The 16404-nt window shown below is 37.6% G+C and overlaps 1 protein-coding gene across 3 annotated transcripts in view; it reads right to left on the reverse strand.

Moving 5' to 3' along the window:
• Nucleotides 1-7747: 7747 nt before the first annotated feature.
• The window catches only part of LOC129776416 (protein eva-1-like), a 416080-nt gene continuing 407423 nt past the window's right edge, over nucleotides 7748-16404 (reverse strand). For all 3 annotated transcript variants that reach the window (XM_055782044.1, XM_055782042.1, XM_055782043.1), the window contains 3 exons: nucleotides 15840-16087; nucleotides 15481-15667; nucleotides 7748-9919 (listed from right to left, as the gene is read on the reverse strand). In XM_055782044.1, the coding sequence (XP_055638019.1) occupies nucleotides 9726-9919; nucleotides 15481-15667; nucleotides 15840-16087 (629 nt within the window). In that variant the 3' untranslated portion in view covers nucleotides 7748-9725. The remainder of the gene's footprint in view (nucleotides 9920-15480; nucleotides 15668-15839; nucleotides 16088-16404) is intronic.

A 16404-nucleotide genomic window follows, 5' to 3' on the forward strand; every position in this document is an offset into this window, starting at 1 on the left:
CTGGCTGCTTTGGGCACTTTGGGCACTAATTCACCACAGAACACACGAGAAAAAAAAAACCAACTCGTTGGGGAGAAGAGAAAAAAAAACTTCGAGAACAATGCTTGAGGAGTGATGAATAGCACATCCAGCTCCATCAAGTTGTTAGCGAGGAATGTGACAACAATTGGAGATGTCGCCAGCCGTTGTGATTCAGGGCTAACTACACTACCTACCGGGTTAGCAGAATTATTTTGCAGCGGCAACACAACCAGAGTAACAGCGGAATACAATTTGAATACACCAATACTACTGCGAAAATAGCCTGTTTTCAAAGCAACTTTCAAGCTATTGAAACAAGTTTTTGAGTCAATAATTAACAATCATATAACTCTTGGACATATTGACTTTTAAATGGAGTGGTTATCATATCACGAAAAAATTTAGGACCAGTTCCACGTTTCGGCTGTTTCGATTGTTGTTTCGACCGACTTTTGAAAAAATTGATTGTTTCTCGGTGGTATTTTGAGTTTTTCGGATCCTGGTAAGTATTTATCATGTCAACAAGAGGGTTCCCGGTATAAATTGCCGAAGAAAACGACTGCTGAATTATATCCAAGCTTGTTGGTACTCCACGTGACACATAACAATAAATTATTATAAATGGATTGAAGCATTGGATTGGATTATTTTTTCTCAAAATGTTTAAGTGACAAACATTTTGAGAAAAAATAATCCAATCCAATGCTTCAATCCATTTATAATAATTTATTGTTATGTGTCACGTGGAGTACCAACAAGCTTGGATCCTATTCAGCAGTCGTTTTCTTCGGCGATTTATACCGGGAACCCTCTTGTTGACATGATCTTTTGGCGTAGAACTACGTCTTTCATTCAGGGTGCCAAATCAGAAAACAGGTCACGTTTTTATGAAATAAAGTTAACGTTAATAACTATTTTTGCCGTGAACGGATTTTGGCGATTTACATACCAAACGAATCGGAAATTCCCTAAGATTTGTTTGATATGCTGGTCATTACAATCCCATGGTGTGAAAATGGTTAAAATTCATGAAAACTATAAGCGTTTCCATTCTCCCATACATTTGTTCTGTCCATTTGTGTGCTTTCCCGAACCGAGCTGTCTATAACGGGCAACTTATCGACGAGCAACGAAGGGGAAATCATAAGACTTGAAGTCTCCGTGAACGAAGGAAAAGACGAAGGACGAAGGGGAATATTTGCCTAGAGTATAAACAGCGGATCTCGCTGAGGCAAACTTTTTAGAGGCGAATGAACTGCAAAGTTTAAAGCCTCTTAAAAAACAAAGAAAGAAAGAAAGGCAAACTTTCATTCTTCGTGGGAACACCGACTGAACAACATTGTTGCTGGGCGAGCTGAATGGTGAGGAATCGAATGCCTTTCTCAAGGCAATGGGGGTGAAGGAGTAATACGAGGAAAAAGTAAAGTTTTCCAAGTGCCTTTTTGAAGGTTAGAGACGAATGAACTAAAGAAGTTTAAAGTCTCACATGTCTTAGTTTCGGATTGAGCTGTGGACGCGACCAAATTATTAACTCGCTGATGTCTCTAGCATTGCAATCATTGTATCAAACTGACGCCATTGCATTAAGGTTCTGAGCTACATAATTGTGTGGGGAATCATCAAGCTAGGCTATCGTCATCTCACCTCGAAAATAAATGTTCTGGAATTTTGTCTGTGAATTGGTTTTGCATGACGGTAGCAAAACTCTGTCCACAATATTAAGAAAAAGGGCATCTGTTGAGAAGAGCGCAAAACGGAGATAAGTGTGTGTATATTTAATTGCTTCAAGCCATCAATATATGGATATTTGTGTACGTACGTGCGTGCGTTTTAACGTATTGCCCTGTTGCGGTTGAACATGTTGATCCGAATGTGGCGACAAGAAGGGGAGATAACGGGAGGGAAATATTTGCGCTAGGGTATTAGTTATGAATCTCTGCTGAGGCAGGTTTGTTTTCTGTCATCATAAAGGCTCCGTTGGTGCCATTGACATCGCATCAATGCATTGAACTGACGCTATGGTGAAGCAGGTGTTAAGGTTGTGCACCAAAAAATTATTTGGAGAATACCAAGTTATTCAATAAGTTATAATAAGTTGTTAATTTATTTGGGTTCGCGTGCCAGTTGCCAAAATTCCTTCAACTAGGATTGCATTTGCGCTAATCATGATCATAATGAAGCAGTGCTACTCTATTCGAGGTTGTTGAGATTAATGAAAGAGTTTATTTTGTTTATTCGCAGTTTATAACAAGCGAATTGAATTGAACTACAGCGTAGTTCTACGTCAACAATGCGGTCGTGTCTTGGACATAACCTCCTATCATTTTTTTTGCTTGAGTATAGGTCCTAATGTTTCGTCCGACACTGTAATTTAGCTAAGAAATACTGAAAAAACTGCTTGGATATTCAATAGGACCAGTGTTTCAGAGTCTCGAGAGTCTATTTCCCTTACTGTTGATTGCACACTGTCTAGAGTCAAGTCCAAAACCGATCTAGTCACTCTACAGCTAATGAAGTCGCGTTGCTGTCAAAACAAACAGAAAAATAAAACCGATCAGTAAATTGGAAACAGTCCGTGTAAAGTTTCGTTGGTGGAATTTATGTGTTATAGTTGGAATGTTTTGTAAAATTCGAAATTTTTTTGTGAGATTAATTCATCTTAGATCATTTTTCAGTGTATTCTGTTAGGCGGTAGGCGTTTTGGTTTGGCTTCACTGACTGGAGAAATGCGTCCTCAGTTTTTTAGATGCCTCGTGTTTATGTTCGGAGGACAAAACGACTGCACTGATATTCATTAAAAAAAAGTCAGAACCAACGTTGAGAAGAGCATGTATCCCTCGATCATCACTTATCGGCCACTTCTCCGGTGGATGCTCAACCAAGCTGGGGTCGAAACTCCCGGGTTAACTTCTGAACAGGAATAGGAGCTTGTCTTTCAGCTGCTAGATATTGAGAAGCTTTTATGTTTTGTATGAAATTTTTGTGAGTTCCTTATTAGTGATATCCGTCGTCTGGCTTTAAAATTGAGGATTCAAATCAACTTGAAACACCCTTATGAAAAGATTGAGATTTCTAGACTGGAATCCGAATCATTCGTTCCACAAAGCTGTGGCTACATCAGCAGCGAGAGCTAACAGTGAACAGTTTTTGTTTGCAGTGGAAATACAATACAAATATTTTTTTTTATTATTAAAATTACATATCATTTGTAACTATCCCCCTTTTCAAGTGTCCACATAGTATATGATAACACAAATCCTTCGGTAAATTTTTTAGTCATCATTTACGGCTCGTGACTCGCATTTCTGTAAGAAATGTTCCGATTTCAGTTCTAAATACCCATGAGACATCAGATAGCAGTTGATAACGGGATAATAGCATGGTTTTTCCTATCACAGATCTATTACGTTTGTTCGCAGTCTATAAACTCCACTTCGTGCACACCGGATGCGTCAAACACAATTTGGACGATTTTCAAAGGGAGTAAAAACTTTTCACAGTTCATGTCCATGCCATGCGAACACTCATATCAACAGACAACTCCTGGGAGCACACGATAATAGCTTTTTTCAACAAAAACAGGCACTTTCTTGATACATGTTTGACTTTCGTCCACATGTGTATAAATAAACGTACTTATTTCTATACTAGGAACTACGTGAACTGCGGAAACTTTTTTTTGCTGATGTTGGCTATAGAAGACGCTTGGGGGTTGAAATACATTGAAACTGTGTTATGATACAGGTTGTCTTCGCTCGTTTGCTCGGTAATTTTCATTGTAAACTTAATTAAAACGATCAGTGCGAATGGTATAAGATACTGTTATATCGAAGTGTCGGATTCAACCAGAAAAAGTTTGGCTCGGATTCATTTATCCTATACGTCATATGCAAGTGAAAATTATATCCGACACATTATAGTTTTTTATTACAAGAGGTTTGTTTTTTTTTACTTTTGCTGGACATCCCTTTCTCGCTTGGTACGTCTCACTCTAATTATCGTTAGAAAAATTGTTTCAAACATAACACGTAAGTCCATTCTAGCAATTCTAGATGAGATGGATGCTGGATGGAGGAACGTGTCATGACTGAACAACTGTATTTTAACAGAAGGGTGTGATATAGAGGAGCTACTCTGCTGGATGCTGTAAGATCAAAAGTAGGTCGAAGTAGAACTTTTTTTCTTTTTACGCTCAAGGAATAAAAATTTATCTGATGTGAATTGTGTCCCTTTAGTTCAATTACTTTTGTTTCCCTGCACGATATCGTTCATTTGTTGCACTGTCCATCGTGAGCATCGCGAAATTTATTACATATTTATAATACACGAGAAAATTGAAAAAATAGCGTTGATCTCTGCTTTCTAGTCGAATTTCTATCTATTGACTGACTTTCACAAATAAATATTTTTGGGTGCTGGGACCGGCACTGATATTGTGCAAACGCTCTACGGACTGAATGGAAGGCGCAGCAATAATAGTGTCGGCTCAACATGTTTATATACAACTCAATGCAGAAATTGCCAAAATATTAAAAAAATAACTTTAGGTACCTTACTTTACAATTTAGGGGACCGCTCTCCCCTACACACTAATTAAATGATCGTACCGTTTTCTGTGTTGCCTTACTCTTCTGCATATGTATCGGGATTAATCCGCTGTAGCGCCCAATGTATAGGCAACACAAATACCCTACATTTGCGTGCAATTTATTGTTGTACGCAAGGTGCGCCATACGCTTAACTTGCAATTAAGATTCTTACATTAGTAGGGGAACGTCGGGAAAGACGGACACCTATGTATAATTGATAAATTACAATTAATTTGAAATTTTAATGATATACAAACTTGCAATACAGTGTATCAATACCTTTGACACTCTCTGTGTACACCTAGCTGGCCTTCTGTCAAAATTGTAAATAAAAACAAAAAAATATTTTTTTGGGATATTTTTCTTTACGTGAGTGTTCTACCATCACTTCTCTTCCAGTTTATCGAATCAGAGTATCTCCAGAAATATTGATGTTAAAAATATTAATTTAGTCGGGTAAGACTGACACTCAACCGAAGGAAAAGACAAACATTTTTGTTTTGAGAACAATATGATTATCTCCTCTTTCTATTTTTAACAGATGCCCACAAGCAGTCTTCCATGTTTCACAAAAAACACTGCGTCCGGAATAAACATGTCCACGCTGCTGTTCACAGTTTTGTGTTTGAGTACAAACATGATTTTTTCGTACCTATGTTAGAAAATGTGACATGTTTGTATTTGTGGTATGTTTGGACATACGATGTTTAATCCCAATGTTTCACATGATGTTCGAACATGGTGTACAGTTTCTCTTGCATTTTCACCCCAAGCACCGGCAGTGCGTAGAGTAGAAGAAGCGAATCGGACACCACACCACCACCACTCAACGCGTGGTGTGTTGGTATGTTGACATGGAAAAAATGCTTTCCTTTCATGACAATGGGTGCTTCATCAAAAATATTGGGCAAATAAAATAAACCTCTTTTTCTGTTCTGAACAAAATAAACATCGATTGATATGAGAGTTTTTCACATTTGATATCATTATTTAGTGCACGCATCAATTTATATATTGAATTCATGTAACATTCGCTATTATTAGCTATTTGAACAAGTACTAAAATCGAATTTTTCAGCAGTGACATGTTAGGCGTGACGCTAACCACTCGAACCACGGGAACAACAATTTTGGCTGGATCTTTGAATACAAATGGTCAAAACTGCTTGTTCGCGACGATCGCGACCCGAGCTATAAAACGAGCGGAGAAGAGAAGAAGAAAGGATGATGCAATCGCATGCACACATATCATATGTAGTGCAGTGTAAGTGTAGCTTTTAGTTTTTTCCTTCATTCAGTTTGTGATAACATCGAGAAATTAATGGTGTGTTTTAGCCGCTGAAATTTCTCTGCTGGTTCTGCTGTGTGCCGCTGAAGGTTGCATCTAAAACTAATTTTTGGGTATTTATTTTTTTGGTCAGCATTTGTACGACGTCGCCCGCTATGCAGTCGGCTCCCCAGACTTTAATTGCCAACATGCACGCAAAAAAAATAGAAAGCTTCTTTCTATTCAGAGAACGTTTTCTTTGAACGAAACTAATGATTATTTAATCAGTTTAATCAAAATGTGCATGAACGATCTATAAACTTTTACTTAGTCGCGGCAATACATACACACACTCTTTACAGATACACGGGCCGAAGGTTGTGCAGTCCACTGATGATTCAACTAGAGCCAAAGGTTGTACCGCTCATGACAACTCTACACGAGCTGATGATTGCGCCGGCTAGTGATCATTCTATCCTGGATTCCTCGAGTCGAAAAAGACGCACCACGCTAGATATGGGGTGCAGACTAGGGGGTCGTTGCTGATTAACGGTCAGCTGCATCCCAATAGGAAGTATCCCATGTCGGGCACACGTACAGAGCACTGAAGACTGCAACATCCCAATTATGAGAACACTTGTAATACTAACCTCGAGCCAACCGCGAGTAATCGGTTACATATTACTAACATAGTTGTAAGCAAACATTGTCAAAATATTGAACTCCCGGCCCCGTTAGGCTGACGCCATATGAGCCTTAATAAAAATATACATTTTGGTGCATGAACTTATAGCCTCTTAGTTCGTGCAATTTTTGAAATGCGAACTAAATTTCAAGTTCGTTTCTGTGAAAAAGTATTCTACGAAGAAATGTTTTGGGATGAATAATTTTATTCCGTGTATGAAAAGAAACGAAACGAAAGCAATGAATACATCGACATCGGGTGATATGTTTGTACATGATGTTCTTGAATTATAAACATCGTGTTTGTTTTCACATGTCTATGTTTGTGTATCATTGTTCGTGTTGGGGATAGACACTCAACACTAGCGAGAATCATGTTCGAATTCAAACAAAAACATGGAATTTTCACATCGCGTGGACATGTGTAAGTGTTTTTCGGAAGACTGGCTGCCGCAGTATCTACTATCGATACCTACGTGGACTATCGAATGTTCACGGTTGTTCCGTTGGTCGTCGATGCTTATGGGCAAGAATACATGGCTCGAGCGTTGCTGAATTGTGACTTGCACCCGAATGTCAGCCAGCGTTTCTGTCAGTAGTTATCAGTCAGACTAATCGATATCCCATAATCCGGCGTAGATGGTCACGAATGCCAAATATCAAGTGCAATCATAAATCCGTTCCCGAGTTCTTTCATCCCATCAATCACTACACTTCCTGCTACTCTTCGTATAGCTATGATAATTTCAGCAGGACAATTCGTCGATGTTCCCCGGGAAGGGAAGGAACGTTTGGCATACGATCTTCCCAAGCTGATAGAAACTGTACTTGGTTGAATAGTGGTTGGTGCGGTAAAGAAAACGATCGGCTATGGATGTTAGTATCAAAATGACCTTTCAAGCATCCAAATCGAGGGTATCTGCAAAAAGAATGTGTAACACAGATATGTTGTACATATCTGCAATAAATTCGGAAATAATACAGCAAATCATATTCGATGTTTCGGAAAAAATCTACCTTTCATCGAATCCACTTGTGCAAACAACATGACTGGCGTAGGATTTAATCTCTGATAATTCCAATGGACTCGACTGGAACGTAATCTAGATCAGTTTGCCTTTCGAACAGGGCTGAATAATACCAGTTTGTTTCTAATAAATCATTTTTATTAAAATATTCACGTTATTCTTACGCTATTTATACCGTAATAGATATAAATTACCTGCTCAATTGTTACAACGGAAAATAAATAAACTATTTATCTGTACACTTTACTTATCTTACATTATTCCATAACTTTGGTTCTTTAATCTCATCACTAATTTATCTATCTTCAATAACTAATTCTATCGTTTCCAATTTGATTAATTTCTTTCAAAAACACGTTTTATTTTCATCTAACTGTACACGGTGTAAATTGCTCAATACTCACAGCTAACATTATGATTTGTTTCATATGACTTCATCCAAGTATTAACGAATGAAGAGTGTAAGAGAGCGTTACGAATAGAGAGGAATTCGTTCGTGAATTCCTTCCGTTTTTCATTCGACTGTCACGATACCCTGATTACCAACTTTAAACTATATTAGTAGTAAAACGACAATAACATACGCTTCCAACATTTGAGCATAGATGCTCTTCACTTATCAGCCATTCCATGCCCAACCGATATAGTGGTTCTCAGATTTTCTTGAAAAATGGTAGTTTTGTTGTTTATCGCAAAACATTTGAACCGTATTTTTATTTTTTTCATTAGGGTGACCATTTCCATTATAGGGTTGTCCGAAAAAGTTTTTCCTCTTTTTTTTTTCCAAAAATGTCTTTTTTCAAAAATTCATAACTTTTGAACTACTAGACCGATTCAGATGATCGACATATCAAATTGAAGAAAAAGTACTATACCTGCAGAAAACTCGAGTTCTGCTTTCGTTATTATTGATTGTATTCGTTTTTTATTTCTTTCATAGTCTCGGGACCAAAGGCGCTATATTTTTTTTATATTTTTTCTGGAAAGCTGTGGATTTTTCTAATAACATGTGTCGAAACCAGTTTTTTTTTCGTTTTTGAGTTTTGATTGTTCGAAAAATCAATTTTTTCCTCTTTTTTCCAACACAAAAATTCATAACTTTTGATCTACTGAACCGATTCAGATGATGGTTAGATAAAATTAAAAAAAAAACAATAGAATTGCGAAATAAATGGATTTTGATTTCGTAATTATTTAATGTATCAGTATTTTATAGCTTACATGGTTTCGGGACCAAGGAAGATATATTTTTCTATATCTTTTCTTGGAAGCTGAGGTTTTTTACATAACATATTCAAAAATCAGAGATTTGTTGTTTGAGATTGATTTTTCAAAGTTAACATGTTTTCAGTCTTCGTTCAATATTTCTATGGGATTGGATTGGATGTATGCGACTAGAATTCAATTAATTGGCAAATGTGTCATTTTTTCAAAAATGCTAGCTAATTGGCTTTCATTTGATATATCGATCATCTGAATCGGTCTAGTAGTTCAAAAGTTATGAATTTTTGAAAAAGATCATTTTTGGAAAAAAGAGGAAAAGTAGATTTTTCGGACAACCCTAAAATGGAGATGGTCACCTTACTGTAAAAATAGAAAAAAACGGGTCTAATGTTTTGCGATAAAGAACAAAACTACCCCTTTTCACAAAAATCTGAGAACCACTATATCGGTTTGGCATGGAATGGCTGTTATATTCCTCAACGAACTGTTTTGCGACGTCAGCATGTCTACAGTCACAGTATATTGCACTTCTTGCTCTCAAAACTTGATTTCTCTCTAATCTTAAAACTTCACAACAATTTTCATTCCTTTGTCAACGTACAGATTGCGGTTTTCCTTCTTTTGCTTTTTCATTCAAGTCCTTTCCGCTAGCCGTCTTTTTATCGCTTTGGTTTATAGATACACTAGATCTTTATCACTTTGATAGTTCAGCACTGCAGTTTGCTTCCGCAGCAAAATGATGTTACAGTTCTAGAAACAATACGTTCGATTGGGGGGACACATTACGATGGTATCTTCGGCCTCGCCAATGGTCGGTTCTTTGTTGTTCTTCAGTATGGACTGAGGTTGCTGTGGGCTGGATTGGGTTGCTGTTTGTGTATACTGGGCGGACTGCTGGCCAGGAACCGGATGTCACCCGTAGTAGTACTGGGTGTTGGTTGAGCCTCGGTTCAGACTTCGCGGTATATTGCCATCGTGATCGCTGGAGGGTCGCCTCAGAGTCTGGGAGTGGCCCAGCGCCGAACCAGCGCCTCCGAGAAACGCTGGTGGAGGCTGCTGATGCCGGGGCAAAGTGCTCATCGCTGCAATCGGTGTTCGAATCCCACCTGCGGATGAAAGAATGTGTTTGTATTAGTGTTTGTATGTTATACGTATGATGGATCAAGCTTTAATTAGATTGAATAACTAGGAATAGGAAAAAGTTGTTGATTATCTCTCACACAGGGCCTGGCCGGGTTAGGGAGTAAAAAGTGCCCCCAAACCAAATCACCAGCTGTATGGCAAATATTGTATAGGATATTAAATATGAAATTTTGACGGTTTATTTGAAGCCCTATGTGGTTTAATCTGTAGTGAGAAACGTACTTTTTCGTTTGTTTATGCCACCCTCAAAAGCTTCGAGATAAAAATTTTGGAAAAATACTGAATGTGCATCTTACTACGGTGTATCAAGAAAAATTATGCAAAAAAAAGTTCATCACAAATTTAATTATTAAAATTTTTTTTTTATATCTCCAAAAAGTCTGGCTGGGTAAAGGAGTAAAAAGTCCCCCAAACCAAATCACCAACCGTATGAAAAATATTGTATAGGGTACTAAACAAAACATTTTGGCAGTAGTACCATATATTTGAGTCCTTATATGGTACACCATAGGATCTATGGTGAAAAATGCACCTTTTCGTTTTTTTCACGCCATTCTTAATAGCTTTGAGACAAAAATATGAAAAAGATACTGAAAGTACATCTTACTTAGGTGTATCGATCAATATTTTCAAACAAATTTTCCATCAAAAAATCAAACACTAAAAAAATTTTTAAATAAATTTAAATTAATTATTAAATTTGATTTTTTTTTATTTTGAGATTCAGTACTACTCTAGTTTGCATTCAATTTTTTTTCCTACGTCTATTTTAGGTATATGTGATTTTTTTTTCAGAATTTTTAGAGTGTTTTTCGCGGTACAAAAAATATATTTTCAGGCATTTCGAAATTTTTAAAAAATAATTACTTTGAGATCCAATTTTACTCTAATTTTTATTTAAAATTATTTTTTCGTATGTGTTGTTTTTTTCCACATGTAGCGTAATTTTTCTTGAATTTTTAAGAGGATTGCGCGAAAAAAAAAAGTTTTTTTGGCCTTTGAGTATTTTTAATTTATTTTGAATTTAGAGATCCGTTACTGCTCTAATATTTTTAAAATTGTGTTTTTCATATGTTGTATATTTAGAGCACTGCGCTGTACAAAAAAACTTCTCGTATCTTTAAATACATCAGATTATCTTTACATTGGATTTAGATGGATTACCAAATTCATAGGAGTCAGCAGTACGATAGAGCTCTGTGAGAAAAAAATAAAGTCTTTGTGGAAAGATCATTCGGATTGATGGGAACACTTAAAAAAAATCTGAGTTATTTTTATTTTTCTAATTTTAATCTTACAATTGAAAACAACGAATAAAATAAAATAATCGATTTAAAAAAAATTATAATAATGCAGACGATGAAGAAAATTATTTTTGTGCCTCGCAATACTCTTAAAAATTCTAGAAAATTTCGCCACATGTAGAAAAAAAGTAAATATACAACAAAATTTAAACATATGAAAAACACAATTTTAAAAATATTAGAGCAGTAACGGATCTCTAAATTCAAAATAAATTAAAAATGCTCAAAGGCCAAAAAAAATTTTTTTTTTCGCGCAGTCCTCTTAAAAATTCAAGAAAAATTACGCTACATGTGGAAAAAAACAACACATACAAAAAAATAATTTTAAATAAAAATTAGAGTAAAATTGGATCTCAAAGTAATTATTTTTTCAAAATTTCGAAATGCCTGAAAATATATTTTTTGTACCGCGAAAAACACTCTAAAAATTCTGAAAAAAAATCACATATACCTAAAATAGACGTAGGAAAAAAAATTGAATACAAACTAGAGTAGTACTGAATCTCAAAATAAAAAAAAATCAAATTTAATAATTAATTTAAATTAATTTAAATTTTTTTTTAGTGTTTGATTTTTTGATGGAAAATTTGTTTGAAAATATTGATCGATACACCTAAGTAAGATGTACTTTCAGTATCTTTTTCATATTTTTGTCTCAAAGCTATTAAGAATGGCGTGAAAAAAACGAAAAGGTGCATTTTTCACCATAGATCCTATGGTGTACCATATAAGGACTCAAATATATACAAATATATAGGACTACTGCCAAAATGTTTCATTTAGTACCCTTTACAATATTTTCCATACGGCTGGTGATTTGGTTAGGGGGACTTTTTACTCCCTTACCCGGCCAGGCCCTTTGATTATTTGTCAATCATGTTTGTAAAAGACAATAAAAAATGTAGCACTAATCAAGTTTTATTTCTAGAGCACATTTCGGAAAACTCACCTAAATTGTGAATTGCGCTGGTAGAATAATTTTACGCAGAAGAAACAGTCAAATAGTAATATAATTCATATTCCTAGAGCGATAACCATAATAATGAAAAAAATTATAAATTTTGCAGCTAACGATTATCCATTACTCCTGTGCGAAGATTAGTCCCAATGTTAAGGATCGAAAACAAAATCCCGAAGAACGAAGATTACTCAACCAATCACCCCAACCCCAAATGACACGTATCCGAAGTGTTAAATTCGAAATAGGACGCGGAAGGTGTTGATCCGCGGATTCCAGCAGCCGGATGCGCTGGAGGTCCCGAAGACGATGGCGGTAAAGCCTACGATTGGTTGCAAAATTGTCAAAAAAAAAAAAAAAAAATGGAGAAAATGATGAACGATAGTGGTACAACCAGTACACGGGATCGCTTGGACGCGTTGGGGAAACAGCGACGAATTCAAGAAAAAAAGGAGGGTGTTCATTCGTCTCTAGCCATGAGAAGGGCCAATTCGGACAGCTTGAATTAGACTCTCCATGCCTTGAGAAAAGCTATTTTCACTCCTGCTCACTAGCTCACCGACAAGTGATGTTGACTGGATGACCACCAAACCCGAAGTGAACAGAATATCTTCTTCTTTTTCTTCGTTTTAAGATGCTTTAAACTTTGCAGTTCATTCGCCTCTGTTGTATTCTTCACTTCAAGATAAAGACGGCTTCTATATTAGTTTAAGAGTTCTTTATTCTATGACTTCCAAACACAGAATGAATCGAATAGCACTGGTTTCATCCTTTTATAGTGGTGGTTGCTTGGATTGTCAGGTCTTTCCATGCGTGGTTGCTAGGGTGGTTGTCAACACATCGACAGTGATTGGTTGACTACTATGATATGCAATATTCCTTCCTTCTTATTTCCAGAATACCAGGAATGGGTCTAGTCTTGATGGCATGTGGATTATTCGCTTTGGTCGACTATTATTGGGTTCCTCTTTGAAACGGGCTACGGGATGCACCTCTTGTGATGGGTTATTACTATTGATTATTGCTGAAAATTCTGGATCTTCTGAATCGGATTGAAGCTGTTGTTCTTCTACAGAGTAATCTACAGAAGAATCTTCAGGATCAACTTTACATTCAGCTCCAATCGGATCTGCAACGATATTCACCAGAGGATGTGGTTTGCGTTTCAATCCAAATTCATCTACGAATATGCTGAGTGGAGATGTGTCTGGAGTATCGGGAGCAGGTTGATCGCAGCTACGACGTTTGATTTAATTCGCATGAGAACGTATTAGTTTTCGTCTACCATGCCAATTATCCAAGAGTACGTTACAGTTAACTTGACCGATGACTTCGATGATAACTTCTGGAGCCCAGGACCGCTTGGTATTGCTGCGATATATTTTCGCATAAACAGATTCTCCAGCTTTCAATGACCGTGATACTGCACCAAGGTCCACTGCGAAAAGTCAACCGGAGTGAGAACCCCTAGTTCTTGTAAGCGTTCCACCTTTGCAACGGGTGTGAATAGAACCGGTCGTTTCGGTTTGTAGACTGGCACAGCTCCGGGCTTCAGGAACAACCGCACCTTGGTTTTCTTACAGTGTCCAAGGCCTTGACGAAATACGTCGGTGAATTTTAACTTGTAATGCTGGATTACGCTGGGTAGATCTTGATGAACTTGATTGCAGATTGCTGACAACGGCTTGACCCAAAGTCCAAACAATTCGATCCATTCCAGACCAAACTGGTTGAGGTTGTTGCTGGCCATATAAAGCTTACCGGTTCTGGTGATTTCTCCAAGTGTGACTGTACTTTGAAGTTCGCCCAGAAGCTTGAGACGTTGCCCAGATGTTGTTGCTACTCGAGAGGTGGGGAGGTAGTGGAGGTGATCCAAGGTATTTGCTCCATTGTTTTCGCGATATAATTGTTATATCCGAAGCCGTGGCGAATTGCAGAGTTACTTCTGAGCCATTGATATTGACGGTCAGGAACATCCGCTTTGATTCACTACTGAGTTGACTTATAGCGAAAACACTTTTTACCTGGAAATTCTTCTTCGGTTTACTTGACCCTTTGTTAGTTCGACTCTAGCCTTGGAAATGCCCTTGCAAAACTTTACCCCACTCCTGCACTACACCTCCACCCTCATTGCCTTGAGAAAGGCACTCGATCCCTCGTCGTCCAGCTCGTCCAGCAACGATGTTGTCCAGCCGGTGTCCACACAAAGAATGAATGATATCCACAAATGCTACCTCCTCTTATACCAACTAAACAATATGTTAAATAAAAAATATGTTATTCTATTCATTGTGATGAATTGTGATGGAGTGACCAAGTCGATTGATGCACAAATCTCATAAATCCGTCAGAAAAGAACTGAGCAATAATTGTGAGAACAACAGGAAGCTAGCATTTTCGATTTCCACCAATCAGAACACGGTATCTCCGTTTTGATAATAGTTGAGGTTTTTCAATTGTTCGATAGTTGATTTCATGATAGATATTATTTTCTTCAATGTAATAAATGTTTATGGAGTGTCAAATCATTTGTCGCAATAATTCAATAAGTATATCATGAACTGAGAGAGCAATAAGCGTTTGAAATTGGACAATTTTCAGGTTTTTTTGTTTTTCAATTTGTACCCCCAATATGTTCCCCAAAGAAGTAATCCTACGTCAAAACACACTCACATACATACACAGAGAGGGAAATACATGCTTTAATACGTTCACTTCATTGATGGCGGACGGGGATTGATCAAAGGTGTCTGATAGGACAATCAAATGCGTTGCCCCGGTAGTGAGCACCGACCGATGAGCCTTGCTTTTGCGAGTCATTGATGGTAAGTGCCTGAGTGAACGTGTTAAATAACTATGAAGCAAAAACAGAAAGTCGGTTTAGGAGCACTCCGACTTTTTTTTTAATAACTGTATGTTGTATACTACAGGCAACAGGTGAATTCATTCAATTTATATAGCTTTTTCATGAGCAGACCATACGCATTCGAAATGACTTAGTTTTGTGTTTTTTCCGCCATCAGAAGAACATTCGATTCAGGACCACTTTCTCCTAGTTTCTGTTTGCTGTGAATCGCTGATTTTAGTGCGAATGTGTTCAGTGAATTTGCCGATAGTAACCGATAGTAACTTTACATAATCATCAGCAGTCTGGTAATCTCTGTTCTGTTGCATTTCATCAACAGCAGTCCATAACTCAACGGTTTCCCGGCATAACGCATATTATGGGAATGAAATCGGAAACAGATGCTCAATGGCTTACCTATACTTTGCCCAAGATGCGAAGGAATGATATTAATTGGACCATTCAGGTAGCCGACGGGGTGGGTCGTGCTCATCATCGAGCTCATTGAACATGGCGGCACCAGCATTGTGGTTGAGGTATGTGATAGATTGGATGGTCCCAGATTTCCGTACGGCCCAGGCGAAGGCGTGTACGCTCCGTAGCTCTGTGAAATAGAAGGGATTACTTTAAAAACAGGATATCCGACAGACATTCAAACTGGGAAATGGTTCTGCCCAGTGGTGGGTGGGTTGTGTTTGCATATGAGAATAGATACTACAATCATCGAACTATGGCTGCAGCTTGGGTATCAGCGTGAGTGAATGGCTATTACTTACATCACTCCGGGAAACGCTTGGCACCGGCAGTGGGGTTTGCAAATCGATATCCGCATCTATTTCCGATATATCGTCGGTGAAGCCATTTGGGAGCGTCGTTTCACCTGTGTTTGATGTCTGAAATTTATCGTTCTCCTTCGCTATTCTGCGTTTCCGTACCACCACGCGTCCAATTACTATTGACAGACAGAGAAGTATTGCTGCTGCAATCGCTACAATAAGGTAGATGTAAAATTTCTCCTGGTGCTCTGTAACGGAAGAAAGAATACATGTTTCATTTTCAAATCAGGTGCGGTTGAAATATTAGCATTAGCACACGCGGAACGCCTTCAGTACCGGCGCTTTTACACCACCCATGCTAGATGCATACTTGCATTAGCTAATGATGATAAACTGCTAATGTTTGTAACATGGTACGAAAAGGGGCGCAAAGGGTCTGTGATAAGTACCTAGTCTATGTCAGAGATATTATGTCTAGCGCTAAAAATCACCTTTCAGCAGTCTTTGTTCCAAATATCAAAACGATTGTTTCGGACGAGTTCCCATTTTGTCTGTGACGAGGTAA

This window comes from Toxorhynchites rutilus, chromosome 3 (genome assembly GCF_029784135.1).
Source record: "Toxorhynchites rutilus septentrionalis strain SRP chromosome 3, ASM2978413v1, whole genome shotgun sequence".
Lineage (NCBI taxonomy): Eukaryota > Metazoa > Arthropoda > Insecta > Diptera > Culicidae > Toxorhynchites > Toxorhynchites rutilus.